Below are 19,585 nucleotides of genomic sequence, written 5' to 3'. Positions count from 1 at the left end.
ATTATATTCGAACTCGAGTACCTCACCTGCTCTCAGCAGCAAAGCAAGGCATAGAACAACCATACTTTCTTAGATTTTGGAAAGAAAATACAGAAAAACGCTTTTCAAAGGCCTCTCTCATCTGTTGAAAATCTTTAGAAACTTTAAAAAGGTTGCTGTCCTGATTCCAAAAGAGATTAAAGAAAGAAAGAAAAAAAAAAACTCCCATCCCTGGTTTCTGTTTGAGAGGCGCTTTGAGTGCTGTCTGTCCTGTGTAAACACACAGGTGAGATGGCGGATGGGTCAGTGGTTCTCACCTGGCTTTTTCTGGTCTGCTCGGGTCTGTGTGGACTCAGGCTCTTCTGGTGAACACAATGAGACAAGACATCAGAAATAACACAGAAAGAGGAGCTTCGCCAAATGTAAACATGCAACCTGCTCATAACCCACACACAAAGAGACGTGTGTGGAAAGTGGGTCTCCTACAAACACCCTGCCACTGTGTAGTGGGGAATAGTGGCGCATTAGGGGGGAAGAAGAAGAAGAAGAAGAAGAAGAAGAAGAAGAAGAAGAAGAAGAAGAAAAGCTCTGGGTGTGTGAGTGTTTTCTGTCTCACCCATCAGTCACATCAGGGAGAGTTTGCTAATCCCCTGGGTATGGAGGGGGGGTAGGTGGTGGGGGGAAGGGGGACATGAATTTCAATGAAACAGGTGACCTTCAAAGGATTCTTTGATGGATGGAGACCAAAAAAAAGGCTGGTAACAGTCCAGCCATTTCACTGTGATATTACGTAAAAGCATGTATGGGGAGTATTAGAGATACATGTAGTTTGGTGGGTTGGCAAATAATATTAAAAAAGGAATGTACAGTCCTAAATACTTATGCTATTATGTTATTATGTTATTTCAGTCTGCAGCATCTGTGCGTACAAATGCAGAACATCCAGGCAGTGGGGCTATCTCGCTGCTTACAGAAACACAACAGATACTGTTAATCATTGGAGATTAAAGCCATTTGTCCCCTAAGAGCCGTGGCAATACAAGCCAGGACTAGCACTGGCAGTTCAACTCACAGCACTCATGTTGTTATCAAAGCTATAGCGTGGAGGTTAGGCCATCAGGGAGACAGCAGAGTCAGTCTCGGCAAACAAAAACGCTTAATAGCGTGCAAGGCGTGGTGTTGCACGACATGATTTTTTTAATGTTTTTTTTTTTTTTTTTTGTAAATCCTAATGCAGCTGTGACCTGTGAGGGTAGGCAAACAGGATGGGGGTGAGGAGGAAGTAGAATGAGGTGGGGCGGGACTAAAGCTATTATTAAAAAGGAGATACTGTCACTCCACTGGTTTACTCAGTGTCAATCATGCGCAATCATGTGTTAGCTGTCCCTCCACAGCCCTTCTGGAACTCTTCAGTAATAAGAACTGAAGTTCTGGAACACTTCAGTAATACCAGTACAGTCTGCAAAGGGCTTGGTGATTATATATGTCTAAATGCATGAGGAATTAGCAGTGGCTTCAGAGCAGCAAACTAACCTAGTTGAAAGGATGTTTGGCAATTACAGAGCTGTTAATTTAGTTTATTAACCAGTGGAGTGATGAAGGTACCTGCGTGAACTGCGAGAGCCCTTTGTCCGCTTGTCTAGAAATGGCATATTTATTACAACTTTGGTCAGGCTTTTAACGACATCTACAGTCATAACACAAATATATATCTCCTCTAGACATCTGCTCAATGTACGGTTACAACAGTGTTTTATAAGCTAATAATAAAGATCAAGTTAATGCACTCTTAGACAAGGGTTGGAATTAAAACGTAAATGAATGATACTAAGGAATGTGAATTATTGCCTCTGTGCATTATTAAAAAATATGAACACTTATGTATAATAACACTCTAATAACACTACTTTCTTATCATAATGATAACATATTAATATTTATTTTTCAGTTTCTGAAACCCTACTCATTTCTACTAATTATACACATAAGAATGTAAGACAATGGTTTGCGTTTACAATTTACATTTGTTTTTGTTTTTTTACAATATTGGGAGTACAGTATGAATATGCTCACGAATAAAACAGAACACCACAAAGCTTGACGTTTGAACACAGGTTAATGGGTGCGTGTTTAACAAGAGCTCAACACATCAATCAGACAGCCATCGCCACAGCATTTAATCAGCCAGACCATCAGCATCCTGTTCCCCCTCCCCCATTCACAACTCATCACTGTGACAGACAGCAAATTATTATGCTACTCACTCGCAGGGGCAGACACATTGACGTCTTTTTCTAAAAAAAAATAAAAAATAAAAGAAGAAGTAGGGTGTTCACACATGTGCATCAAGTGGGCATGTTATTTTGCCCCAAAATGGAGGATTGCACACAGTACAAGGACAGTGAGGGCACTAGTCAGAGTGGTGCTTGTAATCATGTAATGGCATGACGATAAAGTATCCCCATAGTCCAGCCAAATATAGACCCTTTCAACAAGGTAAACAAAAACAATGCTTGAACGTTCTATTTGGGCCCCAATCTACTTCCTCTGCATTAAGATAACATATGGAATGTTAAAACGGAAGTCTTGTGGGGCCAACTATGATGCTGAGAATGGAACTCTCTTGAAAGGGTCCATACAGTGCGTACACACCACAGAAGGATAATGATTTCACAACAGCTACTGCCTTTTCAGACTCATAAACAGATATATGAGTAATGCACGCTGACGTATGGCCTACTCATAACCAGACATAGAGGTAATGCATTTCCCTCTCTTTTTTAAGTGATGGGTTTTGGGATTATGAACACACATTCCACAGTATGCCAATGTAAGAGTGCAATTATATTTTACTGTATGATTGCTAAACCTATGGAACTGTAAAAATGAAACTGCAGGGCGGTGGTAGTGTAGTGGCTAAGGAGCTGAGTTAGCATGCAGTAGCCTGAAAAGTTGTGAGTTCACTTCCCGGCTTCCACCGCTGTGCCCTTGAGAAAGACACTTAAGTTGCTCCGGGGACAATGTAACCCCTTGTAATATAATATGTAAGTCACTTTGGACAACAGTGTCTTCTAAATGAATAAATGTAAATGTAAAAACCGTGCACACAATGGGCAAGGGGAACTTTTCAAGAGGCACATTTCGGGACGCCTTTATGAGGTCTTACCTGATGCCTCCTTAGCCTCTGTCTTTGCCTCTGTGTCAGATTTACCTGTTGGAGAGAGGGTGAGACACATAACAGGTCTGTCACATCACCTGGAGCCTGCAATATGCTTTCTGTCTCGCCTGTCGTCACATTAACGCACCCTGACACCTCTGTGATTGCCCTTTCACTGTGCCCAGGAGACTGCTAATCAGGTTAGAGAAATGAGTGATTTCATTTTCCACGTGTTGTGAATACTTTGGAGGGCATGGGTTCTTGCACATTAATGCGAGAGCGAGAGAGAGAGAGAGAGAGAGAGAGAGAGAGAGAGAGAGAGAGAGAGAGAGAGAGAGAGAGAGAGAATCTCAGGATTACATATCTGAAATTGATTCACCCCTGTCTGAGGGTAGCGAAATTCCACATGGCCTTTATTTAAAAGTTGCATTACTTGACAGATCCAATTTCCCTTTGTCATTCGCTGGCAAGACATTAATGAGAAAGAGATGACAATGTTTTTCAGTTATCTAATCATCACCGCAATATAATGCTAGTTATGAGCTAAAATAGGGAAATTTTTCATTAAATCCTTTTAAGAACTTTTAGGCCATCAGTACAAAGGTGTTTCTCTCACTACAATGCATGCGACGGGAATAAAAGAAGTCAGTAGCGATAGATAAATAAATGAAGCAATGTGCACACTATTAGATCCATTATCACATCTCATTTGTGTCTCGTTTGTTCCGACAAGTGGCCAGTGCAGCATTAGCATCCGTGATGAATGGTGGTCATTTAGTCGACCTCTTCTGGCAGGCTCCAGGCTCTTTCTTAGCAAAGTGTTTTTCTTCTGCGCTAAAAATGGCACCAATAGAGTACAAAGGAGAGCCCCGACGTTAACACTCCCATTCAAGAGCCTCTTCAAGGCCGTGCTAAGTTGGCTGTGGTTGTGTGTGCGTGTGTGTGTGTGTGTGTGTGCGTGTGTGTGTGCGTGTGTGTGTGTGTGTGTGTGTTTATGTGTGTGTGTGTGTGTATGTATGTGTGTATGTGTGTGTGTGTGTGTGTTTATGTGTGTGTGTGTGTGTGTGTGTGTGTGTGTGTGTGTGTGTGTGTGTGTGTGTGTGTGTGTGTGTGTGTGTGAATGGCCAAACAGACCTATGTGTCCGCACCATTTGAGGAAACAGACACCGCTTGCCCTGTTAGGTTGTCTCGGCTGTCTGGACTTTTACAAGGTGTGAGCGAGGCAACGGAGGGTGAAATGTCCAGTTCTTGATTTTGTGTCAGTCCGTCAGTTGCTTGTCATTTCCACTCACCACGGTTACCGTTCGACCAGTGTGAGGTATGAACCACACAGATAGACCGATCTACAAGAAAATGCCCTTTGGCCCCGGTTTGATCCCCCTATACACACTATCCCATTATAAAAGTAATTGCAGGCAAAGACTGATCAAATATGAAAGCCAAACACCAACAAATGACTAAGTGCTCTGCCAGAGCCTTATTGACTGATCGTACTCCTCGTCCAGGGGTCATTAATTAAATTGAGCCATTTGTTTTAGGAATATTGATTACATGTCAGTCCCCGCCCACCCTATTGATATAAACACATTACACACAGCCAATACAGGGTTGCCAGGTTTCCCTCTTCCTCTTCCTCCCTCTCTCTCTCTCCCTCTTTCTCTCCATTTTTCTCCCACTCCACTAGCTCACTTCATTATCTGCAAGCTCCTTCTGCTAGCCTTTGTGATGGTGCATTGGGAAATGGTGCCTGGCATCTTATCAAAAAGCGGGCCACCTTACTTTGCCAGAGAGGACATAGAGACAATTAGATCACCACTGGATGGGTGGCTCTCCCCGTCTTCCGACTAAATGCACAAAACTTTGATGAAGATTGTCATGCTATTTTTAGTCAACAAGAACAGATAGAGTCAGCCTTCTAAAAGTCCTTAAAGATGGCGCTAAGTTAACACAATCAAAGGGCTTCTATAGCACCTGTCCCATTCAGTTGGGATCGTTAATTGCAACTGACACATCACAGCGTACGGTACACGGACTACTGCGTCGACCGCCGCCATACACTATGCATTGATCTTACTGTGTCGGGTACTGCACGAGCAGCTGTCGGACAAGTCCGTAATGTATTCTCCTCATTGTCCTCAGCGACGCACGCAGTGTAAAATGTCAGCGTGATAAAATGGAAATAGCGGCCGAGTGTAATCACTCACTCTCAGCGGTGGGCCGCTCCTCCTTCACTTTGTCTTCTTCGTGGTTGTAGACATGGAGGGGAGAGCGAGAGGGAGAGAGATACAGAGTGAGAGAGAGAAAGAGAGAGAGAGAGAGAGAGAGAGAGAGAGAGAGAGAGAGAGAGAAAGACTGGTTACAGGCAGGCATCTATAATTGGGCAATGAAAACTGACTTTAACAATTGGCATAGAGTAATAAAGTAGTCGCCTATCCCCGCTCCTGTGGTGTTGTAAGAATAGCACAAAACTTTACTTGCACTATCCACCACAAGAGTGAAATAAGCTTCTTATAAACATGTCATATCTTAACATTAGCCACCATCACAGTAGACATCCAATGACATGACAGTATCAATACCATTATTGGTCATATAATACCATTATTGGTCATTTTCCTCACAGTTCTCTGTCCCCCACCATAATATCCTATATCACACTGTCACAGTATAAGGCCCATGTGTAGCATAACATAAATGTGATCATAATGCTGATGTGTTCTATATGGGGAAGGGCAGTTCAGTAAGCAAACAGAAGCAAGGGCTATAACGGCCGGCCACCAGCGTTGCTCTCTACAGCCAGAAATCCTCTGAGGTGGCGTGTCAGCACAACCACGCACGGAACCAGACGTTACTTCACCAGGCAATTTCCATGGCAACACGCTGGTCATTTCCAGAAGCTCCTTACCATCCAGGAAAGCAGACGCAGCTGAAACACTGAGCCCTATGACACAGCCGTATATAATGCATCTGAACAGAGCAGCCATGAGCACCGCGTCTGTGTGTATGTTCTAGAAACTAGTCAGCAGGATTTTTTAGACCTCAGAGAGAGGGAGGCAAGATAACCATCACCTTTATTCTTAACCAGGAAACCTTAGCTTTCTAACATGCCTCTCACCTTAAGTATGTCCACCCTACATTCATTAACACTGTTGCTTTGACAAGACACCGTAGTTTCCTACTTTCTCAGGTTATGACGTCACAGTATGGAACATGACTGAATGGCAGGCTTGTCTCTGCGGCTGTTGCCACGGTAATGTGTGGGTAGATAGCAGACATAATGGTGGAGTCAAACGCAACAAAGGAGCAAAGGACAATTCAACAGGGGGCACTGCAAAATCTGCGTGTGTCTGTGTGTGTGTGTGTGTGTGTGTGTGTGTGTGTGTGTGTGTGTGTGTGTGTGTCCGCGTATGAACAGAGAGAAAGAAAGAAAAAAAGAGAGAGATAGAGAACAGAGAGAAAGAAAAAAAGAAAGAAAGAAAGATAAAAAAGTAAATGTCTAAGTTGACTCTATCCTTCAAGCAATACCCTACAGTGTTTGCTGATGTTGACCCCTCACTCTGCATCCTCTGGCACCTTTGTACTCTCCGAGTGCCAAAGACACACAGAGGACAAAAACAGCGCTGTTATTTCGCAAACGGCCGCCAGGTCCATGATGTCCTACTGAGGTATGACACACACCACCCCGAAACGCTCACACGGTCTCCGTGTGCTAAAGTATGGAGCGAAATGGCCCTCTGTCTCTGATGAAGTGCTAAGCAGTATATAGGACATGGCTAGAGGGTTTCGTCGTGAGCTTCTTCACAGCTGACCCTGATACAGCCCTCCATATTCACAGAGTGCCATCTCCTTGATAATGACTCGCCCAGACATTTTTATATTAGCCCCTGCCGAAGAGTCTATATCATTCGTGCGCACGTGTGTGTGTGTGTGTGTGTGTATGTGTGTGTGTGTGTGTGTGTGTGTGTGTGTGTGTGTGTGTGTGTGTGTGTGTGTGTGTGTTTGTGTGTGTGTGTGTGTGTGTGTGTCAGGGTGGGTCTCAAGGTGCTTAACCACTTTGGGTGTGTATGTACGGGAATGTGAGTGCCAATGTTCTGTGGACACGCGTGTGTTACGTAAGCTTTTTTCCCATGAGACATGAGGGAATGAGGGGAGCGAATGTTGCGAGTCACACTGACCTTTTTTGTCCACAGATTTGACTTTTGGTTTGGCTGTGAGGGGGACACAAAAAGAGCGTAAGTCACAATGTGTTGTTTTCCTGGCTGTAACCTATTGTGGTGCTCTGTTTGTGTAAATCATGACAGAGCTAGGAAAGGACAATAAAAGTGTACCTTATTATTGCTCAATGGACTTTTTTAGTGACTGCATGCAACATAAACAAGCACACTAACAAATAGGCATCACATCATATGCAGTATACTGTATGGTCATGAACTTATTCATGTATTTCATCCACCCATCCAACCATCTGTTCATCTATCTATCCATCCATCCATCCATCCATCCATCCATCCATCCACCCATCCATCCATCCATAATGATACAGAAGCATTTGCCAGGAAGCAGCATCTGATACCTGGCTCCTTTGTTTTGGCCTCCTTCACACCAACTCCTGGAATAAAGAGCACATTAAAATGAGGTGAGCCCAGTTGTCATTGATATGCTGGAGTCCAGAGGGAACTAGCGGCCTGCAGAATCCAGCCTAACTGGACATGGGTAAATGAGAAAGACCAGCATTCTCACCTCTCTGCGCTGGAAACAGACCAAGCTTCTCTTTGGGAGCAGCTTCTGAAACAGGAAATGGGAATTAAAGTCAGGCATGTGAGATGCATTAAAACATATCTCCATTCCATCCAAAGAAGCTCTAATTTACAATATATATTTACCTATTCACACAGTAAATTATATATTATATAATATTGTTATGTATGGTTGCAGTGTAGTGTACCTTACTTATCTACTCATGCATACCATATGTACACATGTCTTTTTGTCTGTCTATACATATAGCTCTGGAAAAAAAATACGATGATCTATCTCATATATAGAATAGATACAGCTCTGGAAAAGATTAAGAGACCACTGCACATTTTTCTAATGTCATCCCACAGTTGCTGAGTTGGATGACATCAGAGTTGACGGTCATATTCCAAATTATGAGACCACTGCAAATTTTAATAATATGACCGTCAACTCATTCATATTTCACTCAGCAACCATAGGATGACATCAGAAAAGTGTGCAGTTCGTCTCTTAATCTTTTCCAGAGCTGTATCTATTCTATATACAGTGTGAGAGAGATAATCATAAGGAGGGACAGCAAGTGAGCAAGAAAGATGGACAGACAGATGAATCATTATGTATTCCATTCTGCATGATCACTGGGTATGAACTGGGAGCAAGTCTTTGCTCTGTGAGATTTTGTGAGGTTAAGACAGGAGCCTTAAAAGGGGTTAAGAGAGGAAAGACAGGAGTGTTCTGGAGGTTTAATACCTTCTTTCTTCACTGGCTTCTTTTTGGCAGGCGCAGGCTCTGAGGGGGGGCCAGAGGGTGAAGCAGCAGGAGAAATCAAGACCAAATTTGAGTCACTGAGATGTAGGCTACATTTGCATTACAAGACAAAAAAGCTGAATGAAATAAAATTACAAAAAAACAAAAACCTTAATATGCATAAAGTATGTACATGTTTGGCATGACATAACATGCTCTGACAGCATATGGCAGACAGCATTAGGAAATTGGTGACATAACTTTTGTGACCACAGCAATGAAATCTTTGCCCTTGTGAGTTATGCTCCTGAATGTTGAATAAAGCCTGAGATCTCTGAGTCTCTGCTCCCGACTGCGCTATCATAATTGTGTAACATTGCAAAATCTCCACGAGTCAGCACAAATACCCATTTTAATTATTATACACCACCTTTTTTAACAGCTGCAGACTTGGCCTTGTCTTTGGACACCTCGGGTGCTGCAAGAACAGAGAGATGAAGGCAATTACATGCCAGAATTTCTTACCAGCAACTGAGACTTCCTTTTTACCACTGCCTTTGTGTATCACTATCAGGATCTTTCAATCCAACAGGAGAGCTGTCCATTATACTTTTCCTCAGAGCCTGTTGGAGTTGGAGCCCTACATGTTACTACTAATAAGACCGGAGAACCTCGTTACTGGAAACCTTCAATATCCAGCGGTCTCTGAAGCATCTTTTTACATTTTATGTGACTATATAATTTGCATTCATTCATTTATTCATTTCTGCATTTATTTAGCAGGTGCTTTTATCCACAGAATGGAACAGAACAGGATGGGCTTCCATTTACCAGGGCTCAGTGGGAATCACACCCATGACCTTGTGTTGTTACAGTAGCTCAATGTCGCAGTTAGCCAAGCTACAGGAATTTCACAAGAACCAGGTGTGTGATTAGGTAGCAACTGAATATAAAGGTTGGCCCGTGGGGGAATGGTACAGTAAGCTCAACCTACACTCTATAGATCAAAGGAGAACTCACACAAACGGCATGTTAATACACAACACTACAAGCATATAAATGGACTCGCACATGTGCTATGTGTTTTGCTAAACAGAAAGCACCAGATTGTTAAGAGGTTCTTCTGTTGACACTGTTCAGACATACACACTAACACACCAAATATATATTTTTTTCCACACCTTGCTTAGATGTGTTAGATATATTAGTTACCCATTTTACCTCTTTTAGCAACTTTCTTAGTTATCCCTTTGGCCTCCACAGTTTCTGCAGTGGTGAAAAAATGTAGGGAAAAATTGAGCTCCCTACTATTTTTCAAGTGCATCTACACACTCATGGTAGCATGACTAGACAGCAAAAATTACCTTTCTTTTTGGCCTTCTCTTTCAGGTCTTCTAGCTCTGAGATAGGGAGGAAAAACATTACCAATAACAACACTGTTGTGAAAATGGGATTTTAAAAATTAGTTTTTACTGTATATCTGCTTTGGCTTACCGCTCCTAACAATGCAAACTTCGTCCACATCCCCCTTGGCTGCAGGCTCTGAGAAATGTCAAATTGGCAGTATTAGACAATGTCTAATATGATTTATTAATGCTGAACATATGCCGCTGAGAATAACGAGGATGTCACGGTTCAGGTGAATTTGCATGTTAACAAGTGACACTTTAACCTTATTTCCGAGCAGGAGACGTATCATGCATTAAAGTGATCGCTATGCAGTGCAGTATTTACCTTTCTTCTCTTCTGTCTTCTCTTTTTCAACTGCTTCTGATCGGGAAGAAGCAATTGTGAAATGACAGTGAAGCTAATTATCACAAAAATGCATTCTGTTCTGTTGGAGCTCAGTGCAGAGTACATTGTGCAATCAGAGGAAATGAACGTGCGCCCTTTTTTTTTGCAGCTTGCTTTTGTTCATTCACAAATCGTCATGTTTTTATCCAACTTACATAGTTAATGATTGTTCAACGAACATCAGAAATGTCCTGTCACTACCTATTTAAATGTTGATGTTCCACAAGAAATAGGGCCTGATCAGTTTAAACTGATGGGGCTGAATGAAATACTAATGAAGGAACTACCTGGTTCGGCAGGAGCCGGATGTACTGGTGGAGCAGTTGGATACACTGTCGTTAGAACTGGAACCTGGGGAACTGACAAAGAACATGACATGTATTTTTATTACTTTAATACATTGTCATCTTTTCAGAAAATTATTTAAAGGCACATCTTGAGGGGGTCAAGCAGCAAAGCAAAGTAGCCGAAGACATGGCTGTCTTTGCCCCTGCTTTCGTGGATAGAATCTGAATCAGGGTCATACAAATTCATCCATCCATCATCTGTTTTTTCCTACTTTCCCAGGTTATGTAAAATGCAGGCCGAGTGGTCAAAGTGAGATAAAATCCCAGACTAATTGCACATCAGAGGCAGCGTCCACGCCTCGCCCCCAAAATGAAGAAGAAGTTCAGCAATGAATAATTAAGTGATCAAATGCACACTCTGATCCAGACTCTTATCAACCCAAGCAGGGGAAAAAGTGACCTCTAAGCGATACATCAGGAGGGAGAGATCAAAAAGCAGAGAAAAATAAATCTAGGTCTCATACTTTCTTTAGAGGGAAGAGTGCATCTGAAAAATAATGGCTGTAGCTCCAATTTACCCCTTGAATGCAGAGGGGGCAAAAAAGCTTAAAGGAGAAGTCAATATTCCTCAACCGAGGGTCTATTTTTAGATGATATCATGTTCACATTTTCGTTACAGACAAAAATCCAGACTAGTTATCATCTAATCAAAATTAAACTAGTCTACATTTTTGTTTGGGATCAAAAGGACATTGTTTTTGTCTCAAACGAAAATGTATAACATCTTTTTTTATCATATAAAAATAGACCCTAGGTTGAAGAAAACAAACTTTTCCTTTAACATGGGCTGTTTCCCAGTGCGTGAAGACATGGTAGCACAGGGCACACTGTGAGAGTGAGAGTGTTAAGCTGTGAGTCAGTTTGCTTGGATCTATACAGGGACAAAGCAGCAGTAGCCTGTTGTCTAGTATTGTGAATACAAGTGATTAAGGACCCCACTTCAACTGTGTGTGATTTCACACTCATATGAAATACCTGGGCCCACTTCCGGTGGTTTTGGATTGTCTGTGACTATATGATGCACTGCAAGATAAATGATAGTCACGGTGTGTTAACCTTGTGTGAACAAAAGTGAGACTGGTGAAATTTACAAAAAGGTGCAGTCAGTGATTGCGCAGGAAGCAGGAAGCAGTCAGTGATTGTGCAGGAAGTCGCGTTTGTTTATGTTTATATTTATATTTGTTAGAGCCATAGATAAGATTTCATATTTGTTTATTTGTGTATGAGTATTTTTGTAATTTATGTATCATTTCATGAAAGAAAGCATAATCTCAGTCTAAGTTAATAGTAATTTAAGAATTGAGACTTTTATTTTGATAGCATGTGTAAAGACGCATTTTGGGCTTGAAGACTGGTAGATGAGAGATGGATGGATTGGGGAGCACCGATGCAAACAGTTTTTTGACCGTGCTTGTCGTGTTGAGAGCTTACTGAAAGAACTGTAATAGGAAGAAACTTTTTATTATTGTTTATGTAAATTGAAATAGACATTTTCTTAGATAAAGATTTTTTGTTGAAAACACGGTTTTTGCACGCATCCATTACTTTCCAGAGTGCTTTCCTAATTCCTGAATGACACAGATACTGGATCTGCTGCTATAACAATATTTACATTTTTTAGCAGACGCTTTTGTCCAAAACAAAGTACATTATATTTTAACCGAGGACTAAATGAAACACACCAATAGGTCACCCCTCCCTTCACTATTTCTGAGAAACTCCACGCAGGGTCTCGTTTTTGTTTGGGGGACAGGCTAACGGAATGGGCTGCTAGCAGTCATGAGGAGATGATTGCTGAATGTGACAAAAATTATGTTATGGGCTTGAAAACGCCCACGATCGCTGACTGCACCTTCAATTTATTACATTCATCTAAACAATACAAACATGGGTCAGCTGGGTGGTGGTAGCGTAGTGGCTAAGGAGCTGGGCTAGCATGCAGTAGCCTGAAATGTTGTGGGTTCAATTCCCAGCATCCACCGCTGTGCCCTTGAGCAAGGCACTTAACCCTGAGTTGCTCTAGGGACAATGGCCCTTATAATATGACTGACATGTAAGTTACTTTGAATAAAAGAAACTGCTAAATTAATAAATATAGTTGAATCCTGAATAATCACATAACAGCTATATACTGTATTTAGGAACTAATGTATATTCCTAGGCAACAGCATTGGGGTTTAAACTATTTTAGTGTTTGTCCTATATATAATACTTCAAAGCAAACCCCAGAAGCACCCCATCCACCCATGGTTGGCTGTGCTGGTTAAATAGAGTACTCCTAAAATAGATGACCAGTTGTTATACTCACCATACCAGCCTGGAGGCGAGGGGCAGTAGACTGGTGTTGGTCGGCATGGAGCACCTGTCAATCACATAGATTTGTCAGGCATTTTGCCCCCATCATGAACTCAATGTTACTAACAAGGTTAACATTTAATTTAATTCAGTTTTAGTTCGCCCATCGGAGTATTTGATTTACAGTGTTGATTATAAGCATGTTTGGTTTGGTAGCTGGCCATGGTCCTGAAATGCCTATTGTGAAGATTGTCTGTGAGCGATGTACACTGACACCTCCGATGAAAAAGGGGTGAGGTTAGCACTAAGCTAAAAGTAAAAAGAAGGGTGATGGGGAGTTGGTGGGATATTCTGCTATGCTGGAGTGTGTGGCATGATGGACAGAAAAGAAGGGTTTAAATCTCCAAAATTTCCAGAAAACATCATTCAAAGCATTGTTACCTTTTGACTTCAAGAGGAGGTTACCTCAACTGCTGCAACAGATCCAATACATTCATATTGATTCTGCTGCTCAAGAGTTACACTCTCCTTGTGGATGCCTGACAGACAGCTCACTCAGTCATGCTGAACATGCTGTGTTTTCAGCAGAAATTCTATACTTAATGTCTCATGGCTGGCCTCTGTTAATGAGTTTACCACAGTAGTAATTTCATGTACAGTACTTCAAAGTATTATTCCTTGAATAACATTTTTTGAGCCTCCCTGGTAAAAGTTGTACCTTCAGTCGGAGACAGAGCCACTTCTTCAGTTTTCTCTGTGGAGGTGAAAAGTGAAGAAAAAACATGTATATTGAGAAGAAATTGCATTTCAAAGCGGGTAGTGTAGCACTCTGCAGTCAAACTGCATGCTAGACAGTAATTCTGAAGGCTTCAGACAGAAAGAAGAGACGCTACACATACCGTCCTTGGAGGGTACCACAACTTCTTTCTTGGGCTTGGATTCTGTGGAATAGTTTCTCACCATGAATTTGTGTTCTATTTTGGTTTCAGAGAACCTGCTCCCTCACACCTCCCTCACATCTTCCATGTAATAAAGTATCACTCTACCCAGAACTGATGATTCAGAGGTCAAAGGTTGTGATTGTTTTACTCATAACACAGAAATACTGGCAGTCAGGTATAGACTATATGTGGATTCTGAGGAGGACTTATTCCAACTTAGAACTTTCTGAGGCAATATCACATTAACATTTTTGAGCAACTTTGACTAATAATTTGAATAATAATTTCTCATCATTATTGCTATAGTAACATTGCACTTATAATAATCACAGCCATATCAATCAAATATCAATCACTACAAGTTAAGATGATGCTTTATTGTGAAAAAAGTTAACTGTAACTATACAGCAATATCAGTGAGTGTAAATGTTGATGTTTTAGCAAGTATTTACTCTTATAATGGTCATATAATTGTAACTAATTCTCAATGTTTTTCTTGTATATATCAACAGAAAATAGAACATTAAATTCACATTTATTATGTCAGATTCACAAGCTTAAGTTCCACATTTGCCTTATTGACAACAGAAAAGTGGGTTTGGCATAAGCTCCTTGTGTGTTGTTATTTCTGAAAAAATAAAGGATTTCCGTAATCTGGATTTTCTTCATATGATTCACACTTAATTGTGGCGATGTACAGATTCTTATGGCTGTCTTGAATAACCTAAGTCTTTGATATGTTGGTGAAATGTCTGAATAGAGATTAAATTAGAATTTCAATGTGCAATCAGTAAAATTGTGATTAAGGACAAAATGTGAGGGATCTTTCAGCCACTTTAAACGCCAAGGTGGTGTTTATTTTGCTTATTAATATGCCCCAATTAAAATCAATGTGTTATTGATCAGTGGATCTAAAGGTTAAGGTTCTTGGAAAGGCTGGTTTGCTTGCTGTAAGGCAGTGAATTAGAACTACTTTGTCTGGTTAGGGGAAATAAAAAGGTTTTGTGTAATACCATCTTTGAAGTCGTCCCTTTGTGGATTAAGTGTTACATTCTTTAGAACCTCAATCACTGAAAAGAAACATCATATTTTGGGACTTTTATAACAAAATTCCTTTGCAGCTTTACAGCTTCTTTAATACAATACTGTAATATAAACTAAGAGACAATTTGGTCATGGTATCAGAGCATTTTGGATTGCTCTCTCACTTCACAAAAGTTATTAAAACCTAGGGAAGTCCCACAGAGAGAAATAACTCAGAAATGACAAATAATCAGCAAAGCTCAACAATTCAACACAAGCACAATAGAAACAAACCTAAGACCCAACATACCTTTCTTTTTATGTTTCTTCTGGTCTGCCTTTTTGGGAGCATCAGCATCTAAGAATAGGAACAAGGTAACTTATCAACTTTGATGATAACATCAAACATCTTATGAGTCTTGTTAAAGTTGTCCTTGCATGTGTTTTTTTTACATATTAAGGTAGAAATGCAGTCAGAATTTCTGTCTTGAGAGTACCTTTCTTTATGGATATGCTGGCTTTCTTTGGAACGTCTGTTTCTACAACAAAACAATGTATGACTGTGATGCTTTTGAAGTATTAGTATCTAGCGTGAGCCTTGCCAATTTAACTGACTACTGAAAGCTGAAGCACTGAAGCTTAAACAAAATTCACAGATCCTCTTAATATCAAAATGAGTGTGGGTATATTTTTTAAAACATTTACTTCAGTCATATAAAAATACAGATTTGTTTTTTGTCAGATTGAACTTGTAGTATTAGTATCTAGTATGAGCCTAGATGTTCTGACTACTGAAAGCTGAAGCATTAAAGCTTAAACAAAATTCACAGGTCCTCTTAATATCAAAATGAGTGTGGGTATCTTTCAAAAAATTTAACTTAAGTCATTTATCAAATACACAGTTAGAATTTTGTTTTTGTCAGATTGAACCTGTATGACTTCCATGGGAATAAAATGTCCACCATTTACATTAGCAATCAACATAAGAGGGTTGTGAAGTCCAAGCCAGTGTGATCTTAGTGAGGCTGCAGTGTGTGGTTAAAGGTTGACACTTTGGCGCTAGGCACTGCGATAAGACTGTGAGAGCAGAGTTGTTGCATTGTCATGAAAGAAACATTATCAACATGATCGTCATGATAATCCAACAGCTACAGTTTCCTGTTATCCCACATTCTGGTGATATCCAACTGTGATTCAATGTCAATGGTTAACCCATTCCATCTCCCAGTGATTTCAACAGGAAATCAACAATACTCACTTATTCCTCATAACAAGAAATAAATAAAAATGGAGCCTTGATTAGGTGTGGGTGACGAGTGTGGGGCTCCATACAGAAGTGGTACCACAGCATGATATGATTATTACGTACAACAATAAATATTAAAAATGTAAAAATCCAAGTTGATAAACACATCCAGTATCAACAGTGGCGTGGCAGCAAAGCACGCACACACCGCTGCAAAAGTGAGAATGTCCCTCCCCTCCCCTGGGAACATTCTGCGTGTGAGAGAGAGTGGCTTAGGGTGAGGGCAGGGGTGAATGCTGGGTGATCTCACACAACAAGCAGCGGTTAATTTCAGACTTTAAGCCTTGGCTCAACTACACGGCTTTAAGCCTGAGGCCAACCATAAACAGAGCTGGAGAACATACTCTTTTTGCCAGAGGGAACCTTGGGGGCTGTGAATAAGACAATGTGTAGTTAAATACAGGCAGAATAACCGGAGAATTAAAGTGAAAGTGAAATGAATTAGAGCAGATTGAAGACAATAAACCCTGAAGCGAATAAACAAACAAATTGTCATCTTTTTCTTTTGTCAAGTCTTGGTTGCAGCTTACATTTAACCAGCAGGGTGCAGTATTGCATGATGCAAATAAGCATTGTCAGTCATTCAGTGACTACTCAAACTAGCAACACTCAAAAGCTTACAGTGCTCACTGAGTCTTTATATTTGAAGGTTGAAAATGTCCTGAACTGTCATGGATGATTAATTAATTGCATACTTATTAGGAGAATGCATTTTGATGGGGTTCTGAACCACTAATAGAACGACTATCGTTTATCTTATCTTAACAGTGACTTATTGGGCTTTGATAGCTTTCCTCATTAAAGCTTGTTGCCACTTACAACTACTTGGCAAAGGCTGTACAATCTATACTATAAGTATCAAAGCGAAGCTACTGGTAACTGAAGGCAGAAACACATAAGCTATCATACCCTTCTTATCAACTGACTTCTTTAACTTTCCTTTTTGGCTGTAATATAAGCATGATGTACTACATCAATCATTTGATTGATATTAATAACAGCAATTATATCTGTATGCTTGATGCACCACCTATTTGATCTGCACCTGAAAACTGAAATATTGCCATTTATCACATCCAATAGATTTTCTTTCCTAATGCCGACATTTTCTAACATTGCCCATAATGATACTTTACAGATAAACATGACATGCCAATGCAAAACTAGTCTAATTGTTGGCAAAAACACATCATACCCTTTTTATCATCTGACTTTGTCATCTTTTCCTCCTTTTTGACTGTAAAAGGAAAATGCACAAAGTCAAACAATTGACACTAACTACACTTTTACCACACTTTGTGTTGTCCAAGAATCTAATCTGTTGCAAAGTCAGCGCTTGATTTGTTTTGATTGGGGTGAAATATGGTAGCTCACTTTTGACCAATATTTTAACAAACTGTTATTTTAAGAGTGTGCACATGCTTAATGCACCTCCAAATTGATCTTCACCATAAAACTGAACTATTGTAATGCACCTCATCTAATATCCACCACTATCCTTATCAAACATTGGACATAGTGATAAGCATGCTGCGTATCAAGTTAAATGGCAAAGCTCAACTAGTCTAATTTATAGCAAAAGCACCTTCATACCCTTCTTATCATCAGTCTTTTTCATTTTTTCCTCCTTTTTAGCTGTAAAAGAATGATGCACAAAGTAATTTAATACAAATCATTTTTTTTTTCTGATATTAGTCTGATTTAGCATGTTTTAATGTGCACCAAAGCCAGCAAATAGTGTGACATGACATGTTGTAAACAATATATTGTAAGCACTTTACATAAACGCCAAAGCTCTATTAGGAGAATGCATTTTGATGGGGTTCTGAACCACTAACAGAACGACTATCATTTATCTTATCTTAACAGTGACTTATTGGGCTTTGATATCTTTCCTCATTAAAGCTTGTTGCCATTTACAACTACTTGGCAAAGGCTGTGCAATCTATACTATAAGTATCAAAGCGAAGCTACTGGTAACTGAAGGCAGAAACACATAAGCTATCATACCCTTCTTATCAACTGACATCTTTAACTTTCCTTTTTGGCTGTAATATAAGCATGATGTACTACATCAATCATTTGATTGATATTAATAATAGCAAATATATCTGTATGCTTGATGCACCACCTATTTGATCTGCACCTGAAAACTGAAATATTGTCATTTATCACATCCAATAGATTTTCTTTCCTAATGCCGACATTTTCTAACATTGCCCATAATGATACTTTACAGATAAAAATTACATGGCAATGCAAAACTAGTCTAATTGTTGGCAAAAACACATCATACCCTTTTTATCATCTGACTTTGTCATCTTTTCCTCCTTTTTGACTGTAAAAGGAAAATGCACAAAGTCAAACAATTGACACTAACTACACTTTTACCACACTTTGTGTTGTCCAAGAATCTAATCTGTTGCAAAGTCAGCGCTTGATTTGTTTTGATTGGGGTGAAATATGGTAGCTCATGACCAATATTTTAACAAACTGTTATTTTAAGAGTGTGCACATGCTTAATGCACCTCCAAATTGATCTTCACCATAAAACTGAACTATTGTAATGCACCTCATCTAATATCCACCACTATCCTTATCAAACATTGGACATAGTGATAAGCATGCTGCGTATCAAGTTATATGGCAAAGCTCAACTAGTCTAATTTATAGCAAAAGCACCTTCATACCCTTCTTATCATCAGTCTTTTTCATTTTTTCCTCCTTTTTGGCTGTAAAAGAATGATGCACAAAGTAATTTAATACAAATCATGTTTTTTTCTGATATTAGTCTGATTTAGCATGTTCTAATGTGCACCAAAGCCAGCAAATAGTGTGACATGACATGTTGTAAACAATATATTGTAAGCACTTTACATAAACGCCAAAGCTCTATTAGGAGAATGCATTTTGATGGGGTTCTGAACCACTAACAGAACGACTATCATTTATCTTATCTTAACAGTGACTTATTGGGCTTTGATATCTTTCCTCATTAAAGCTTGTTGCCATTTACAACTACTTGGCAAAGGCTGTACAATCTATACTATAAGTATCAAAGCGAAGCTACTGGTAACTGAAGGCAGAAACACATAAGCTATCATACCCTTCTTATCAACTGACATCTTTAACTTTCCTTTTTGGCTGTAATATAAGCATGATGTACTACATCAATCATTTGATTGATATTAATAATAGCAAATATATCTGTATGCTTGATGCACCACCTATTTGATCTGCACCTGAAAACTGAAAT

General features: G+C 39.9%; 1 protein-coding gene across 1 annotated transcript in view; it reads right to left on the bottom strand.

Annotated features, from left to right (window-relative positions):
- Window positions 1–19,585, bottom strand: part of trdn (triadin) — a 64,838-nt gene that overhangs the window by 4,481 nt on the left and 40,772 nt on the right. Inside the window, exons 19-40 of the mRNA XM_042095985.1 lie at window positions 16,674–16,700; window positions 15,521–15,562; window positions 15,334–15,381; window positions 15,014–15,070; window positions 13,959–14,000; window positions 13,778–13,813; window positions 13,073–13,126; window positions 11,740–11,787; window positions 10,705–10,776; window positions 10,358–10,393; window positions 10,118–10,165; window positions 9,988–10,023; window positions 9,845–9,889; window positions 9,054–9,101; window positions 8,627–8,665; window positions 7,877–7,921; window positions 7,710–7,745; window positions 7,312–7,344; window positions 5,341–5,376; window positions 3,146–3,190; window positions 2,244–2,273; window positions 297–341 (exon numbers count right to left, since the gene is read on the bottom strand). Coding sequence (XP_041951919.1) covers window positions 297–341; window positions 2,244–2,273; window positions 3,146–3,190; window positions 5,341–5,376; window positions 7,312–7,344; window positions 7,710–7,745; window positions 7,877–7,921; window positions 8,627–8,665; window positions 9,054–9,101; window positions 9,845–9,889; window positions 9,988–10,023; window positions 10,118–10,165; window positions 10,358–10,393; window positions 10,705–10,776; window positions 11,740–11,787; window positions 13,073–13,126; window positions 13,778–13,813; window positions 13,959–14,000; window positions 15,014–15,070; window positions 15,334–15,381; window positions 15,521–15,562; window positions 16,674–16,700 — 948 coding nt within the window. The remainder of the gene's footprint in view (window positions 1–296; window positions 342–2,243; window positions 2,274–3,145; window positions 3,191–5,340; window positions 5,377–7,311; window positions 7,345–7,709; window positions 7,746–7,876; window positions 7,922–8,626; window positions 8,666–9,053; window positions 9,102–9,844; window positions 9,890–9,987; window positions 10,024–10,117; window positions 10,166–10,357; window positions 10,394–10,704; window positions 10,777–11,739; window positions 11,788–13,072; window positions 13,127–13,777; window positions 13,814–13,958; window positions 14,001–15,013; window positions 15,071–15,333; window positions 15,382–15,520; window positions 15,563–16,673; window positions 16,701–19,585) is intronic.

This window comes from Alosa sapidissima, chromosome 6, assembly GCF_018492685.1.
Source record: "Alosa sapidissima isolate fAloSap1 chromosome 6, fAloSap1.pri, whole genome shotgun sequence".
Classification (NCBI taxonomy): domain Eukaryota; kingdom Metazoa; phylum Chordata; class Actinopteri; order Clupeiformes; family Clupeidae; genus Alosa; species Alosa sapidissima.
Note: the sequence above shows the minus strand (reverse complement) of the source record. Positions and strands in the feature narration are given on the sequence as shown.